The 19,921-nt window shown below is 33.4% G+C and overlaps 1 protein-coding gene across 1 annotated transcript in view; it reads left to right on the top strand.

Annotated features, from left to right (window-relative positions):
• Positions 1 to 19,921, top strand: part of LOC111051089 (b(0,+)-type amino acid transporter 1-like) — a 121,881-nt gene continuing 101,960 nt past the window's right edge. Inside the window, exon 1 of the mRNA XM_039432552.1 lies at positions 1 to 313. Coding sequence (XP_039288486.1) covers positions 121 to 313 — 193 coding nt within the window. The 5' untranslated portion in view covers positions 1 to 120. The remainder of the gene's footprint in view (positions 314 to 19,921) is intronic.

Raw genomic sequence — 19,921 nt, forward strand, 5'->3', positions numbered from 1 at the left:
CTTAGCAATTGTTGAGGTGAAGGTTTGGCGAATGTGAATGGTACTGTAGCAGCTTTATGATGAAAAGCATCGAACAATGAATGGAAAATTGAGGTAGACCCATGAATCCAGCTCTGCTCAATGAGTGAGGAGTCGACGGCGCCGATTCGTGCTGCCGTTAAACACTGGCTTAGCGCCAGCACACGCTGCCGCCGGTCTCAGCTCTCACCTCTCAGCCACAGCCAGTGTATACCGGGACATGAACCAAAGAGTACGCGTTATACAAGATCCGCCCATTGCGAAATGCATCATGATGGCAGACACATTGTACACAGTAAGTTAACTTACACACATTTTCAAAATGAGTGAATAAATGAAAAACTAACCTAGCCCAAAACACACAACCCCTCTAAGTTGTAACTGTTGACATTGAAATATGATGTAATGTTGTAGGTACCTTGATCCACCCAAATTTCAATTATTGTTTTCTAATTTCAAACATTTCACACGTCAAGCCATCTGTGTTATTTACAAATTATTTTATTGATATTTGGAAGACGGATCACCTTTAAACAATAATATTCTGATCTGAAAATTGGGCGACATTTTATACCACCCACGCTTTTCCCGGTTGTCAAGTTGAGTTTCTAAGATAATTTAATTTTGGTTCATAGTTTTCGAATTTCTACTTTTCTCACATTTTTTCTTTGTTAGCTACAAATAATATTTTGGTATTCGAAGAAGATTCCTTTAAAGTGTTAGGCAACTGAATTTTGTTGGACCTGTTATCACAACCATCTTTCTCTAGTTGACTTTTGGAGTTTCAAAAAATATTGTTTATTGAGTTCTCTCATGGATTTGAAAAATTTTATGTTCCGTATAGGCCTATACAATTTATTGTCACCAATGTTTCTGTTATGATAAACAGTATTCTAAAAAGACCTTTGTAATGTTGAACAACCTGTTACTGTTCACATGTTTTCACATGTTACTGTTCATGTTGGCAAGTGGGTTGCCAAATCGTTTGATTTTAAGTTTTTGGTACAATGATTCTGATATTGCACTTATTTACTCAGCTACAATTATATTCCTTCCAGTGACTCACTTGCTTCAAATCATATATATTTATGATCGACCCAATCAATTGGGTTTATCTTAGTCACTTGATAATTGGAAACCGATTATTGAAGGTGATAATCACTATCCATGACCCCATAATTTGCAATGCAATTGTCAATCTGGTGATGAAAGTTACATTTTGTTCTGTGATAATAATGTGATTAAACCTGAGATATATCAGCATATTATACTATCTTCATGATATTATTCACATATTATCATACCTTCTAAAGTCACTCAAAATTTCAAAGATTTCTTCATCACAAATATTAACAAATGTAAGAATATTGTTTCCCTATCCTTATTAACTAACTTGTAATATTTTAAAGTGTGATAAGTGAAGGCAATTATCTATCTATCAAGAGGGTGTACGAAAGCTCATCATTTCACTTGCATTTAACACTTCTCTTTCCTCCTCAATTGAAATTGAAGATAGCAGATATTATAGAAGTTTCTCCATTATTCTTCCTTCAAGTAACTGTCACCACCCACTGTGTTATTTACTTGATTGCATTGTTGTTTAGGCGTGAATATTGGTGTGTTTCTTCTTCCCAATTTGGAGATGTTTGAAATTAGTAATTTTTGGTCATTTTGTTAAAAATAGAATAACTTTCTCAAAAATTGAAATTTCAGGAAATTTTCGTTTTATTCAATCAACAATATCATGAAGGATATATCCTCAAAATTCCATGTATTCATGTCTTACCGAATTTGAAATGATCTGTCCCAAAATTTAAACTTTAGACGCTCATATCTCAAAAAGTAATGATGGTAAAAAATCTCCCTGGGAATTTTTTTATTTTTAAGACTTGAAAGTATACAAATCGGAATACTTTGAAAAATATATCACGAGTAACAAATTTCTCTAGCCTGTTGTATGTACAGCCTTAAAACACATTATATTATACAGAGTGTTTACCAACTGCCTACCAACACTCTAGGGCATTGTTCCTGGGTAACAAACATATCTAAATATCATATTTAAATTGTCCTGAAGTCTTCAGTTACTCACATAGCGGCCAATTTGCTTTTTTCACTTATTATTTTTTCTAAATAATGGTTAAACATACGAAATTGAAACTTTGCACAATCATTTTATAACAGCTAGAAAAAGCTACAAAAAATTATGATAATTTTTCAAAATCATAAAAGAAAATGGCGGCCATTTAAAATGTTGTTTCTTGAATAACTCAGAAACCGTTGGTTTTACAAAAAGAAATACAAGAAAAAATTTTTTAGTAAACTTTTTTTTTAACCTGTCGATTGGTACCAGAGTTTTTAGATTGGACCAATATCAACTGAGATATGGCAGCTTTAGTGGTTGGTGACCCACCTTTAGAGGGTTATGTAACGTTATTTTATTGTTTGAAATGATCTAAAATCGCTTTACTATTAACATGCAATGCACATAGAGATTGTTGCATCATTGAGGCGAATCTATCAACATGCATTGGTTTGCACTACAACAAACTTTCAGTGGTCACCTATCACTAAGGCTGCTCAGTTAATATTGAAAACTCTGGTACCAATCGATAGGTGATTAAAGTTACTGAAAAAAGTTATTCTAGTAATTATTTTGTAAAACCAACGGTTTCTGAGTTATTCAAAAGACAACATTTTAAATGGCCGCCATTTTGTTTTATGATTTTGAAAAATTATCATAATTTTTTTTAGCTTTTTCTAGCTGTTAAAAATAATTATGCAAAGTTTCAATTTCGTATGTTTAACCATTATTTAAAAAAAATAATAAGTGAAAAAAGCAAAATGGCCGCTGTGTGAGTAACTAAAGACTTCCGGACAATTTAAATATGATATTTATAAATGTTTTTTACCCAGGAACAATGCCCTAGAGTGTTGGTAGGCAGCTGGTAAACACTGTATACCGTACCACTGTATACTTCAGAATTAATACAACATCTTCCAACTTCAAGATATAATTTAGAACATAATCTCATGCTTCAAATTCTAAAGATGTTTCTGCAATATTTTTATTTGGTTTTCTTCGTTAGATTTGAATTTAATAATTGGTTCTAAACATTTCAAGCTCACTTTGAAATTTGCATTTGACAACTGACTTGTTTCAAAAGTATTTTACTAAATTTAATTTCTATTCCATTTACCATTATTCTGTGTTACGTAACTCAAAATAATTGAAATTCGGTTATTTTTTTCAAAATGGAATAAATTTCTCTAGAATTGATACCTGAGAAATTAAATATGTCATTGGATGTATATAAATATGACATTTGATATAAATATCTTGGAGAATGTTCCTTAGAATTTCATGAATTTATTTGCTAACAATTCTGAAATGGATCACTTCAAAGATGTTCATATATCTCAAAGTAAAAATTATAAAAAACGTTTTTCCAATTTCGGTAACTCGAAATAATAAAAATACTTTGAAAAAAGGACTCTAAAAGTAAAAACGTTTTCAAACACTTGGTGCACAACTTTTAATACTAATTAAGAGACGCAAATTTAAAAAAGGAAATAAAATGTGAAAATTGATTACTTTTAGGCGATACGAGTAAAATATATTTTCAAAATAATTAATTTCTGTATCTAAAATAATTTCTGAGGCAAAATTAGTTAGTTTTTTTTGTACAGAAGATTAGTTCTATTGAAAAATTCTTTTTTACAAACTCGTCAACAGCAATAATTGTCTATTCTGAATGTAATTGCATTTCATAAAATTTATCTTTCTTGTTTGTCAGATGAATAATTAACACCAGTTATCATTTGGACTTCAATTTACTCAATTCCAAGAGCAGTATTTTAATTGCCTCGTAACAATGTCTCTATTGCTCGAACAACAATTACAATATTCAATTTGCGATATTAATGGGTTCTTAAAATCTTTTCATTTTTAAACAGCATTATTTGATTGCAATTGGTTCTCTCACTATTTTTCAATGTTTATATTCTGATTTTTTTCAATTTTCATAATGAATTATTTCAGTCAATTTGTCTTGCTCAAAATGCTCAGTGCTCTAAGGATATATTTATTTACTCATAGAAAACTCAATCCTTAGAGTGAAAATTCTCTTATGTTTTTTTTTTGTAGGCTAATTTTAACTAATTACACGTACCCCTATATTTTTAACCTAAAACTCCAATTTACGACGAACTCCTTCACAATTCTCCACTTGAATGTTTCTAATCTGTGACAAAGGAAATAATCGATTTCCGATTCCTATGGTTGAGCATTGTTGTCATAATGAAGCTTTTCATTACCGGTAGTATGAAATGGCAGCTGATGGGAATAATGCAGAATCAATATTATGGCGTGCGAACTCTTCCACTCCTCTCCAGCCCATATTAGCCGAATGCAATGGAGTTCATTCATTCCTCTTTCAAAATCTTCCAGGTGGTATATTGATCTATAAATTGGCTATTCTTATTATCGGAAATAAAGCATCATCTACATTCTACGGCATTGGTTCTCAAACAGAATGGTGAAGAAGGATGCTTGAATATAAACAAGGAAGATTATTATTGAATAGAACAATATTATTGTCTACATTGATGTGTACACTTATTACAAGCTACAACTATTCACTGATAATCACACTCCAGTATCAAACTTACAAGGGAATGTACTCGAGTCAAACTGTCCCGTTAACTTTTTTTGTCTTTCACCCAAATATGGAAATAACAAAGCTTATCTAACAGTTTACCTACTCCAAAAGACATCTTATAATATTAATACATGATCGGCTATAAAGACATCCTCTTTCACTCTGCTTATTATTCCGGTTATGTGTGTTAATCTGTTATGCAGTTATTTCATATCTATTTCTTGAAATACAACTCAATCAATTTTAATTCATGAAGGAAATCAATTTCAACTATACTATCAATTTCGTGACAACAACATTGATATTTCATTATACCTTGCATTCATTGCTTTTATAATAAAAAGTAAACATTGAATTACTCCAGATCAATGATATTTTAAACAGTTCCCACAATCTTCAAGCAATGCTCTTCGCATAACTGAAGAGATGATATTCTGGAATACGATATGATATTCAATAGAATATACTATTATAATTCTATATTGCTCATTATATAAACACCATATACAGAATTTATCTAGAAAATTACGTTTTTCTTTCCTATTTGTTGTAACAACTGCATTTCGAAATCGTATACGTTATCTCGATTAATGTTCATACCAAACTTTATACAGAATAAAAAATCATATGATTTCAAGATGAAGTATTAGGTCGCATCCCAAGAAATCAGTTTTGAACTTTTGTTAACTTCTATCATCTCAACATTCGAAGCTCTGTAGCAAAAGTCAAGATTTTTATGTTTCAAGACGAAAAGTTTCTTCTCTTCAAAGATGTTCTCAAGTTACTTTTTCCTTTGCTTTCCTAATAATTCTGCTTTTGACTCCGTCACAACTTTTCATTTCTCAGTTTTCATTTCCAATGACTCCTAGATACGTGTTTTCTTCCATGTTATTGTTTGTTCTTCCAATAGACTATTGCAATATCACACAAACTCAGATAATTGATTTATTTCATCGTTCAGAAGACTCGTCTTCCTCGATATATTTTATCTGTGACTGTTAGGATAGAATTTTTTAAATAAGCAATTTTATCATCAAACGATTCTTCCCATCCTCAACTTTACCTGTTAGGCTATTCAATCAAAATGTATATTATTCTTTTTCCAATATTACAGGCGATTCATTATTACACAGAAGTGGGATGGTATATACTTTCATTATAAAAGATTCGTATTCATGATTGGTAGAACAAATTGGTTGATATATTGAGTAAAAAATCCTTTACTCAATAAACTCTCTTATATCTCATTATTTATAATATGGAAACATCCTCAACATGATCAATAATTTGAGTAAATCAAATTCAAATGAGTGTTTTTCTCATTATTCTGGTAAGCAAAAATTGTAGGTTACTGAACAGTATGTCAATCGAATGATGATGTTGGAGGACGAAAAGAGGGAGTTTGGTTTAGTGAAAAATGATAAAATACAATATTTTTACACTCGTTGCTGTAATAGCATATGCCTCTATGAATAATCTCACTCGCTCACTCCACATCCATCTAGGAATTCAATCTACGGATGCAAAATATGACGAAGAGAATTACAACCAGACGTTGTGATGGTGATGAATATTATGGCACCATTTTCCCAGATTTCATATGCACGTGACATATTGGCTTCAGCACAGAATCCAATCTCTGCTAAAAAATTCCATTTTCTGCTGACAGATAACCAGCGACTCACCACTCAAACACTTCTCAACGCCTCCAATATTTATTCACACTAAACGACTCAAAATGTGAGCTGAATCTGATTTCGAATAAAATGTGGGCTACGTGTCATGAAAAGCTCCTTTTGTGTGATAAATGGATCATCAACACTTTTTGATTGGACACAATAATTGGTTTAACGCTACAAAATGGTTACACACCTTTTATCAATTGATGAAAACGTGACCGCCAACAAAACTCAATGGAACAATGTTTTACTATCGACAATCGCGGCTTCTGCAGCTTTGTGCCAGTTCGCAATATGTGACGTAGATCCACACTGTCACTATGCTTGTCATATGCATCTATCAGATCTGAAATTGGTACTGATTTATTCGTAAATCCAAGTAAAACAATCAAACAACATTTTACATCCAACATTTTCAATATCTAAAATGTGCGAATACTTCAACTTTTCGTTACCATTTAATCGTTACCGATATTTCGTTACCAATTATTATCTCAAAATCAACATTTGAATGAACGAATGAAGTTTTTATTCTCAATATAAGCTCAAAACAAGAGAATGTAAAATACATGCATATCAAAAACAAGAACAAAAACAAATGAACAAGTTTATAATATACAGAGCTGCATAGTAACGAATCACGAATTTAATATTACTTTATTGAGAAAAAATACAAACCAGCACGTAAGATGCAACTTACGGACGGCTGGAGGGAGTCTAACACACTATTTTACTAAAGAAATAGAGTGGACTGAAAAAAGAGAAAAGAATAAAAAGAGATAAAAAATAAAAACATTTTTGGGCTGTAATCAAAATAAGAAATTAGTATTCAATTATTAAAGATATTATGCAAATTATAGAAAGCAAAAGAAAATCATTTAAAAAATAGAGATTCAAATTGTGTGAAAAGATTAATTTATTGATTTGATTTATATTGCGAAAAAAACGGTGAGAAGAGCAGGGAAAATACAAAAAAAATAATAAAGAGGAGAAAAAAGAAAGCAAGATAACAGAATGGAGAGAAAAATAGACGGATCAAACAATAATTAGGAACAAACACTCTAGAACTTCGGGAGTGAGCGACGAAAGCCAAATTTTAATTAATCTCTTAATCTTATTTCCACAATTACAAGCAGCAATGGCATTCTTGACCTCGAGCGGCAAAGCATTATAAAATTCAGGTGCCAGGAAAATGAACGTTTTACGAAAAAAAGTGCAATTGGGTTTAGGACATCTGACTATGGAAGCTGCAGTCCACCTGGTCTGTCGAAGTGCGGTAACAGGCTTACAGTAATCAATTGTCACGCCTCTATTTCCACTTATATTGAAGAACAATAACAAAACCTTAAATACATATAGGAACCTAACAGGCAAAATTCTAAGATGACAACAGTGGAAATGTATGATCATCAAACTTACTGCCCGTTATCAATCTTATAAAAGCTTTTTGAAGTTTAATAATTGGATCCTGATTAGCGTAATAGGAGCTTCCCCAACATGTGATTCCATATTCAATTTTGGAATGTACAAATGAAAAATAAAGTTCCTTCATTACATTAAAATCGCACAAATATTTAATGCAATGGAAAATCATCAAATATAACCTTAAAGACTTCTTTAGAGTTTCAATTTGTTGCCTACAATTAGGATTTTCATCCAGTAAAAGACCCAAATATTTGATAGTCTTTGCTGGACTGATACTGGGACAGTCACAGTTAGAATAGGAACAAACCGGAGAGTGAAAGCGCAGTGGAGCAGGCAAGTCAGCACTTCCAGAAAGACTAAACATCAGTTTTGACTACATTTTAAGTTTGTTACATGTAAACCATATATTTTTTTCAAGTCAGACTGCATTTTCTGATGTAAATCTTGAAGGTTATTACTTTTATATGGAAGAGCAGTGTCGTCCGCAAAAGCAGTTATCCGTCCATTCAATTTACCATTATACAAATCATTTACAAAAATTAAGAAGAGAATAGGACCAGGAACCGAGCCCTGCGGCACACCACAAGTTATGGGTAATACTTCACTTGCAACGTTTCTGATCCTTACATACTGTTTCCCACCCTGTAGGAAGGACTTGAACCAATCTAGTGGAATTCCCCTTACACCAGCACTCTCCAGCTTGCGGAACAGCAGAATATGATTAACTGTATCGAATGCTTTACTAATATCCAGGAAGATACCCGCTGTTTTGCCACTACAGCCACTGTTTAATCCTGAATATATATATCCCAAAAGATGCTGTAAGGCAATTTCTGTACAAAGATTTCCCCTGAAACCGAACTGGCATGCCGAAAAAAAGTTGCAGCCGCTGAGGAATGAAAGTAATCTACTTTTTATAATTTTTTCAAATAGTTTTGACATGACTGGTAATAATGAGATGGGTCTGTAATTTTCTTTACTGAGGTTATTTCCTTTTTTGAAGATGGGAACAACAGTAGCCGACTTCAGTATTTCAGGAAAACAACCAGATACAAACGACAAGTTAAACAAATATAAAAGAACAGAAGAAATAGAAGAAAAGTTATCTTTAAGGATTCTAGCAGTCACAACATCGTCACCCGAAATTTTACGAGTAGAAAGAGAGTCAACAAATGTTTTGAGTTCAACAAGTGTAACAGGGCTGAAAAATAGATCTATGGCTAGTTTTAATTCTGAAAGACTCTGAAGATTGTGCCTGAATATGGGTGGGTAAAGCAGGAAAAGAATCAGAAAGATTCTTAGGCATTTCAATAAAGTATTTATTCATTACGTCAGAAACTAGGTGGTTGTCAGCAATTAAAAATAATTCTCCTGCAACACAATATCCGTATCTTTATTATTGTTTTTTTCTGATAAAAGTGTTTTTATTGTTTTCCATTTTTCTCGGGGGTTATGTTTTTGAATGAATAACTGTGAAGAGTAGAATAGAGGTTTGGCCTCTTTCACCCATACTTTTATTTTATCTTTCATATTTACGAATTTTCTTTTGAGGATCGAATTGTTTGGATCATTTTTTTGCATTTTATGCAATTTGTCTCTTACATAAATGGCATTGGACAAACCGGGAGTCATCCAGGGCTTTAATGTTTTTATGTTATGTTTGTATTTAATATTTTTTTGTGATTTTACAATACAGTTATTTAATATTTGATAAAAAATATCAAATGCTTTGTTAGCTTCGGGTTCTTCAAAGACAGGTTCCCAATTTTCATATTTTAATAAGGTACTCAAACGCTTGTGGTCCAATTTTTCTAAATTCAGACTGCTGAATCCTTCTCTTTTCAATAATTATAGGCAAAATACAAGGCACCGCCCGGTAATCCGTGATGAGGGTTTAAATGACAGCAACTTTGTCAATGACAAGAAGATTTGAACGATACGATAAGTGGAAGAAGCAGGTTGAAGATGACCCTACTACCCTCGTCCCTATATCTATTAACTGCTGCATACCATTTCCATTGAGACAATTATTTAGATACGAATCACTATAAACATCCGAAACACTAACATTCAGGTTAACATCCCCTATACAATATAAATCTGAGCTCCTGGTGGTAGCCAAGAATCTATCAAAACTGGCAATAAATGTATGCCGATCACCGAGGGGTGAAATCTGTACAAACCTAACTCATTAAATACATAATTCTTGTATTTACAAAAAAGTAACAGTGAGTGACAGTCAGTCAGCAATGCAACAAATGCAATCCTTATTAGTGGCAGTAATAGAAGAATGAACAAAGATGACAACTCCGCCTCACCACACCCCCATCACACAACCAGCGCCAGCAAAGCTTTTATTGCCAACAATATTATATAAATTCAATTCATTCATATCCTGCAACCAGGCTTCACTTAAAATTATTATATGTGGCTTGGTTATCAAATTATTAATGTATGAAAGGAAATTATCAAAATTAGGTAGTATTTAGGCTTCGGATGTTTTGATGGAAGAACAAAATACCAGAATCCGAATCAAAAAACTCATTCACTTCATCAATTGAGCTTAAAAGAGTCGTTTCAGAAGTATTCATTCGCTAACTTTGAAGTTTAAATTACTAGCATCAATCAACAATTGCACCCTCTTCCATAAACTTGATATAAATGGAGAAAAATAAATGAATATTTAAAACAAATGGAAATCAATTTGGCAAAAGCAGCTCCACCAGAACCTATTATTAATAGAAGAAAAAGTTTCTTCATGTTTAGACTAACATGATTGATAATAAACAACGATAGACCGCTACAAAACTCCGTTATCAATTCGACTGGGATAGCCATCACAATCATAAAGGAGCTTGATAAAGCTCTGAACCGAGTGATAAAATTTGCGTCACCATTACTATGCTTTCCAATGCTGAAAATGTTATCATTACATAACAATTGAGATAAACCAACTAGAGCACATCGATTGACCCAATGTGCACAATTAGATTCATTACCTCTACGATACACTATCATCAGATAATATAAGTAATATAACACGTTTGACCGACTAGAGAAATCAATTTTATATGGAGAGAAAACAAACAATGAAAAATTAAATTTTCCTTATTTTTACCCGAATAGTGGAAGCAACATTTTTCCAATAAAGTCATATTTCTTCTTAGCCTCCCTGGCTGCTGCAAAAATTCTTCTCCGCGCCGGACTTAGACTCTCATTGATGTAGACTACTGCCTGCTGCTGGAATCCCAGGTCCTGCGTCGATAGATTACGCTTAACCTTTCTCCTCGCCACCACTGAGAACTTGTCCTCTCTCCTGACAAATTTCACAATAATACCAGCAGGCCGATTGTCTCCCTTAGGTTTTCCCAGTCGATGGCATACGTCAATTTTTTCTCTTGTTATATTAACATCAAGAGCATTACACACTCTTTACAGTTTCATACACATCCTCGTTTTTTGTCTCTGGTACTCCAAAGATTTCAAGTGTATTGCAGCGTGTGTACTGTTCAGCATCTTCGAGCCGTGTCATCAAGTCACAAACTTTCCTCTTAAGGCTTGTATTTTCCTTTTTCAAGTCCTCAATTAATCTAAGGCACTCGTTTATTTTCAAAGTTTGATTAATAATTGTATTAGTCTGGTCGACAATCTCACTGTTTGCAAACTCGAAAAAAGCATTAAATTCACTCTCCATTCGCTTCCTATCCTCTCTGGCCTCCTCTAGCATAAATATCACCTGTGATACGCTGGCATTGCCATCCTCAGCAGAAGACACTGCTCTCATACTCTGCCTCCTCAACTTGGAACAAGGTGGACATCTCCAAATCTGACTCTCGTTGACAATACAGTCCACGTCTGCCTTGGTCATGTTAACACATTGAGGATGACTTAGTTTTTTACAATCACTACATACAAGTTTGCTTCTAGTCGCCGGAATTGCAACCTTGCACAATATGCATGCAGATTTATCAGCCATATCAAACAATGTTATGAAAGAACCGGTTTAATAGATAACAATTAAAACTATTATATGCGCCGAGAAAGCGAAAAACTATGGAAAAGAAATTTGAAATTAGTTATACGGAATTCAGGGTAAATATGGCAATAAAAGGAAGCTGAAAGGAAAATTGCGTCAAGAGGGCTATTGTGACGACTTTATACTGATATTGAAATGGGAAGCCCCTGAAACTGGAAGAGGAATACGACAGACAAAAGGAAGAAGGACAGTGGATGTAAAGAATAGAAAAATTACGTGAATTATTGCGAAATGGAGAGTAAATAATAGAAAATAGCTTGAATAACTTTACGTGTAGAAGCTATCTCTTGTCAACCTGTAGAGTAGCGCAGCAACAGAAAACGGAGCACTTGAAAAACAACGTCCTATCGCTTCAGAATCCAGAACTCGACTGACATATAATAAATAAATATTCAGAATCCTGAACTCGACATTTCAAATAATATCAGGCCTAACATATTGCCTTTTAAAAGCCAAAACCTTATTCACTAGACAGATTGAAATCTTGCAGATCTGAGGCACTCCCTCAGCACAGGAAACTCTCCGGTTGGCTGATTCTCGATATGCCTGATCAGCTAATCTTACAACTTCCTGTTCTGTGGTGCTGTGCCGACTCGTCTGAAAAAACGCCTGTTATGCACAGCGTCTTACCAGATCTACATATCAGGCCATTTTCAGTGAAAAGACTTTCAAATCTGTATTTCTATATTGCTTATGAGTATGCATCTTTTAATAAATGTGCGTGAGTTATGATATAAATAATGATAAGAGATGTTCAAGCTTGGGTGGCTTCCGAACAATAAGGGTAACTCTGTAATATTTCGTCACTCATATTGAGTTGTTTCCACTTTCTGTTATGAAAACCACTCTCCATTTTCAGAACAAAATTGTTTTTTTTTGTTTGGGGTACAGTATTCCAGTAAAAAATAATTAATTACTCTCTTCTATAATAGCCCAGTCTATATTATACAGGCTTGGTGAAAATAATAGAAGCAGCTCAATATTTATTTCACAAGTAATTTGAGAGTATCTTTCATTGGGAATCTTATTTGAATTGGAAAAACGACTCTCCTACTCTCCTCCAAAGGTTGGTCCATTTTGAATGAAACTCTATTTTTAAAATTTTTTAAGGTGGTCATATGATACATAATTTATTGTGATACAGAATTTCAAGAGAAAATGAATGGCTGCACATCGATATCTCAATCCGATCAAAAGTGGTTGATATGTGAGTAAATGTTACCACAAGTATTTACTAATACTCAAGAAAGTAAAATTTGATGGGTTAGATTTTTTAGATTTCCAATACGGTAAACTCATGTAATTCATGTTTGTATAATTTATTAGTATCTTTAAATATGAATAACGTTGGAACGGTTTGAGATATCGATGTGCGGTTTTCCCCATTCATTTTCTTTTGAAATTCTGTATCACATGACTACCTTCCTATTCAAAATAATGAATGGCAGACCTAAAGGTACGTACAGATATACGCTCCGCGGTCGCTCCGCAATCGCTCCGATCATGAACGTTACGGGAACCGCAATCGCTCCCCGGTCAATCATCAATCGATCTGCTCGAGTGACGTTCGATTGCGGAGCAGAGCGAAAGTCTGTACGCACCTTAAGATGGCAAATTTTATATCATCCTTTCAAGAATGAACAAATCTACAGTTACATAGTTAACAATGTTATCGTATATCTTTTGAATGAGAAGTTATTCCTACAATAAATTGTTCAGTAAATCTGTACTATGTACGGTTTTTATAAAAGGTTTTTATACATTAGGATAGTGACAATCAAAGATTATTGATGATTGTAAACTAAAATTCATAAAAAAATCGATTATTCCTGAAATCGTACTCATTTTTGGGAAATTTTATTATCTGAAATAATGTGAGAATGTTTTTTCTGTCCAAATGCTGGTTTTAGCTGAGAAGGAAAAGGAATTTGAGGTATCAAAATTTGAGGTAACAAAAAAGGTTTTTGAGGCAATCAGTATTCAGAACAAGGAAATTTTTCATGCAAAAATTGGTTTTGGACTCCTTCTATCAAAACAACATACAGTATAAAAAATCAGAACTACAATAAATAATTTGCAAGGACCAAAGTATATAGTGACTGGACTACAAACAAAATCAAACTGGACACAACTATGCACTTCAAATATAATATCTGAGTAAATGAAATCTATCGACGTTGTTTGGAGCACATTGCACAGAAGTCAACTGCGTTATTCCTTTGATAGGGTATTTAATGCTGCTCCACTTCATAAATAGAGAAATAGGGCTTTCAGTGTGTCAACAGTGTGAGTACTCCGTTTGATGCTGAGCATACAGTGAAAGCTTTATTCAGGTTAATAGCAAGGTTGTTGCCCTTCGCAATTGCACAACTCAAACCGCACACAGCTATTTTCTCCTTCAATATCATCTCATCCTGAGATCAGAAACTCCTCTCTCACTCACTCTTCTTGCTCTTTTGGTCCATTAACAGACACACACAGATGCAAGTGCTCTAGCTTTCGCATGTGTTGAGGGGCAATCACATCCCACTTATAAAACGTAGAGTAGGGGTAGTTTGTTGCAACAAGTAGTACTTGCTACCGTATTGGAAAACTATGTTACCAGCTACCAGCTACCAAACGCTCGACTGGCGGCGATTCCTTCAATGAGGACTCTGCCATTGCTAACAATTTTCACTACATTCCTTTCTTGAATCTCTATTACTCAGCGTATCGTTTCAATAATTAAGCGGATCCCAACTCGAGAAGATTGGATAAGTGCGCTCTGAAATGAGATTGCACTCCTCGAAATAAAAATGAAGCAGCAAGGGATGGATTGCTTTTATCGATTCAATTTATTTAGGAAATAGGAAATAGAACGGAAACTTGAAAAGCTACTCTTTGTGAATAGTTTTTTTAAAGGAATAAACTAGATTATCTGAATTTAGTACAGTTTGCTTTTAATTTGATGGAAGTTCAGTGGTACCTATTATGAAGAAATTAACCATGACCCATGAACATTATAGGGTCGTACTGGTGCGATCTAATTTAAGCCATCTAAATTCAAAATTTATAGTTTCCATGTTCATTTTGGACTTAAATTGTATAGAAATTGTACACGCGAAAGACTAACCATATCTTGGATTGTGTCATCACCTAAATTTGGAAGAAAAATAGCACAGTGACTACTACATTATTTTATATATCAATGTTATTACATCAGTGTAATTTGTATAATAAATAAATTTCAGTACCTGGTTGCAAGGCAGCAAAGTCGTTCTCATCTGAGTGCGATCTCAAGAATCGTCCATAGATATTTTTCTATTGGGAAAGTTCAAATAACAATATTCTAAGCACTTTCAATTCTTAAAACGCTTCCAATTCTTTGGTATGCTGAGAATTATTTTGATAGTTTTTTGCCTATTTTGCACATTAAAGAGTATTTCAATTATTCTTTCAGACTCTCCAGGTTTTAGTTTCAGAGCTATCTTGAAAGTTTATGTGATTGGAGTAGGCTTTATTTGATTTCTTGCAAGTTCAATTTCTCCTAGTCGTTATACTTGCTTCTTCAAGTGCTCCAATCGATAACTGATTGGAAGAAGTTCCACGTTTATAGAGACGAATTCTCTCTGCCTTTAACTGAACTTGCAATCTAATCTCATTTCAGTTTTGATGTTTGGTGCTGAGGAGTACCGAGAAGCATTTTAACGATTTTATCGATAATTGAAATTGCCGTCTTGGAAATTAGGTAGTATTCAGAATTAAGAAAATTGACAGTCATTCACCTCTAGAACTAAACTCATCAACGCAATAAAAAATCCTTTTCATTTCGTGGAAAATTAATTCTTTCGCCGACTTCATTGAATACATTTTTACGAGTGACAAGAATATGTAAATGAAAGCTTGTGAAGGAGTAATTAATGCGACGATGGGGATTATTCCCCTACGAAGGTCATTATTCCATAACTTCATGAAAAGAATTCTCAAAATGGTCACAGTGTTTATTGGATGCTAACAAAAATTTCCAATTTCAGTCAACTCTTCACATTATGAGGTATCCCGAATCCCAAAAATAACAAAGAGACTTCCATCCAACAAACTCATGGTCAAATTTCACAAAGCTGCTGATTTTATGAACCTCTTGGATTTTGTCGGATCAGATACTTGTTTTCTCTTTACCAGACAAAATTTTGAATAAAGTGGCTTTTTCGAGTCAGAAACCAAAATAATTATTGTGACTTTGAGTTATCCACAGAAAGCGATAGGATAACAATGGGAATTGAATAGGACGCTTGATTTTAGAGTTCTGATAAAACCGTCCTCTATTTCCCTATACATCTTCTTGTTCTTTTTGTTATGTCTGAAATCCCTGTTTGAGTCTGAATCATAAAGGAGTGATAAGGGCTCAAGCTCTGTACAACAAGGGATTTCAGAATCATGTCTGGGACAAAAGTACAATTTATTAGGTTGTGTATAGTTGGATCAATGAATGAATATAAATAATCATGGAATGAATTTCCTCTAAGAATTTGTTTTTTCAAATCTCACGCATTCATGTGGAAGAATTGAGTCATAGAAATCATCCACGTAACGAAATAGGATGCATTTTTGAATGAAAAATCCAATATCATACTATCACAATGTAAACTCTCACAAATTGAAAGCACAGAAAGCTTATCCTCAACTTATCAGGGAGTGCAATTATCGAGAATTTAATATTCTTCTTTTAATTAACTGAAGTTGTTCAAAAAATAGCTTTCCTACCTTTCAATGTTTAAAACGTTCGTTCATTTAAAATAGAGCCTCCAGCTTTGAAGCAGTGAAGCTATACAGGTAAAAAATGTTTTCTACCTTTGATATTGAAACTGTTTTGACCTTTTCCGATGAAATATGATGTTTTTCGCGAGTGTTAGTTAAGCTCCGGTGATTTTTCGTTGAATTTTAATGAATGAAAAAACAAGAAGCCGAATGGAGGTGGATGAATGATGGAGGTGGATGAACCCCACAGTCAGTGGGTGAGGAACAAATTGATTCAACAAAGAATCGATACCTGCATTAATCATAGTCACGGGCGTGCTCTGCCGCTTCTACGTTTCAACCAATCACAGACGAGTGATTGGATTGCTCTGTCCGGAACGAGCCAATCACAGCGCGTCTCTGTTATATGGGTTAAATGCATCTCGGCTACCAATTCATTTCTCTATTGACAACGTTTCCGATTAATTATGGAGTTTAACAAACCATATCATTGCTGGTAGCTTGTTTATCTTTGACGTACTGTATTTCCTTCTTTACATGACCTGTTGTACGGTGATAAAATGGTAAAGGCTTGATAAACCATGAAATTCAAGTATATATTATTTAAATTATCGAGATGGAGTATACTAATTTGTTCCAAAAATTGAACGTTAATAATGATCTGCTTTGGTTTTTGGATCAAGTATAACAGTGTTAGAGTGTTAATATTGGAACTACATTATTTAGTAGGAATTGTGAATAATTGCTGTTTGATATTAAAAGTTGTTCTAGTATTGAAAAGTTTATTCTTCAGAGAGTTTACTGGAATGCAAAGTAATAATCAGAAGAAATATTGAAGATGAGTTGAAAACAATACGTCTGTTACAATACGAGCTCTATACCTGAAAAATGGAAATATAATTACTATGGAATTTGCATTTTATGACTTCAAAATCCATGATGATTCTAATTACTATAAGGATTTCAAAAATCTTTGTTTAAGAAAATATTTCGAATTGATTGGGAGTTTCAAATATTAAATTAATGCCCGTTTTCACCAATCTCGGTCAAGCCGAGATCAAGCCATTTGAACATGGTCAAGCCGAGTGCGATTTACAAATGAGCTCTGGAATTATATCGATAGTAACTATAGCCATAGAATCGTATGTTCCTGTGCACTTGTTGTAAAGCTTACCTGATTTCACCATGTTCAAAAGTATTGACCGAGCTTGGTAAAACCACACATAAAAATTTTAAAAATGTGTAGACAACTATGTTTGTTCATTAGCAACAATACTATACAACTCGAACCTAATTAGGTTTGAACATAATTCAAAACATGGACATCTCACATAATTGAAAGGAACCATAAGATAGAAAATATCTATAGTGTGGTCCACGTTATAATGGCAGTGTATGAAGATAGAAGAATAGCGATGCCGATTCTCTGCATTGATTAATTATATTTCTACACTGTCAAAAACATAATTGTCATCGTTGTGAACCTAGAAAAGGATAGTACCTTTGGCTTTGTCGAATGATAGACAAGGATAGCAAAACCAAAGTTGATCAAATACTGTCATTATAACGTGGACCTCACTATATTACTAATGGAAAATCGTAAAATTAAATTGGAGTCAAGAACCAAAAGAAGAAGAAGAAGAAGAAGAAGAAGAAGAAGAAGAAACTGTAGAACTTCAAAAAAGCCAGAAAAACTTAAAGAGACTAATCTATTATGAAGTTTGATCTTTACTATAAACAAGTAAAATAAAACAAAATATTAAAGACACCTAATAGTAAAAAACAAATAGATGTACAAGAGGTTATTACTTCATGTTTCTATTCTAAAAAAAAACAAACAAAATATATTGTACAGTCTAGCACTGGTTATGGGTATTATTCTAAATATTAGGAAAATAATTATACACAATGATCGGCTGTCTGCAGTTGTTGAAAGGATTATCATGGTAAAACAAATAATGTTCAATAATAATATAATGAAAGATTATGTATTTCCCACTGGAGCCCAAGCCCATTATCAAATTCCGGACTCATTAGTAAATTACTTATTATACACCTCATTGTTCGCCCTTGTCAATTCCCGAGTTGAAATTATCATCTCTGAGAGTGCCTCAGTAATTAATTAATTGAAGCCTGTGAACTGTGGTTATTCACACCTGATTTTATTAGGTTGATTCTGGTCCCAAAATAGTACTGTCGTTCTGTTTTCATCAACAGTGAACGACTGACCGGTCAATCGCGTGTTGGGAGAGATTTCGTGTCAAAAGAGCGTCCAGTCAGTGAACTGTAATCTCACAAGGCAAATGCTGGTGACCTGAAAACTACACTGATATTTCAAGAATTGAAATATACCTCAACTAGTTCTATAGATTCCTTGAATTATCAATCATGTAGATTGTGCAGATATTCACTGAAAAACCAATAAGCATTGTTGATCTGTCAATGACAATACATATAAATATACATATAACTGAGTGACATTATTTACAACGGCAAGTGATATTTCAGAGACTATAAACTGATCAAAGCACAGTAAATAAAGGAATCGACAGAAAATTAATTAAGATTTTCCTGGAAATTATGTATCTGAATTCTTTTTTTAACGTACTATGATGTACAAATACCAGAATAATTTTATTCTTCATATAGTATCTTCGTTACTTCCTTCTCTCATACTGAATTCTTCACACATGTTAATTTAAGAATTATTTCTTATCGCTAGGGATAAATTTCAGGAATAAAATAAAAAAAAACAATGCTCCACTTGGATATTGTATTTGAGGAATTAGAATTCAAGCAATTTCAAAATATTTGAAAAATTAAAACATTCAGATGAAACGACTCACGATTGTTCCACTTAGGTACTTTAATTACAGTTTGCGGGATTCCTGCTGTTGGTTTTCATGATATCTAAACTGCTCAACTAAAGTTTAGCACGAATTATAGAAATGTGTAAAGTTAGTGTCTGCAGCTTGAGAGTTGAGAGCTACATGACAAGGTTGACATTCGCTATGAAGTTCTGGTCTATGGATATTCGTTTTAAGCAGGGTTTAAGCTTTGAATGAAATAATCACACATTCTCACTTCAAGGGTTCAGAATAATAGTTTAGCTAAAATTCTACCTAATTCATGATGGCATTCAGTGTTGAATATTTTAAGAAGATTCAAAATAAATACCTTCGCAATAAACTCGTGCAATTGCGGGGGGGGGTCCGTTGTAAAGAGGATTTTCAAGATGATTTCTATCTTATCAAAGACAAAATGATATTGTTCCTTTTATAGAATCCATAAATATAGAGCCGAATAAGTTTACTCGTATAAGAAGCCTATAGAAGTGGCAAAGTATGAACTTAAATTTGATAGAC

The sequence above is a fragment of the Nilaparvata lugens genome, chromosome 7 (assembly GCF_014356525.2).
Source record: "Nilaparvata lugens isolate BPH chromosome 7, ASM1435652v1, whole genome shotgun sequence".
Lineage (NCBI taxonomy): Eukaryota > Metazoa > Arthropoda > Insecta > Hemiptera > Delphacidae > Nilaparvata > Nilaparvata lugens.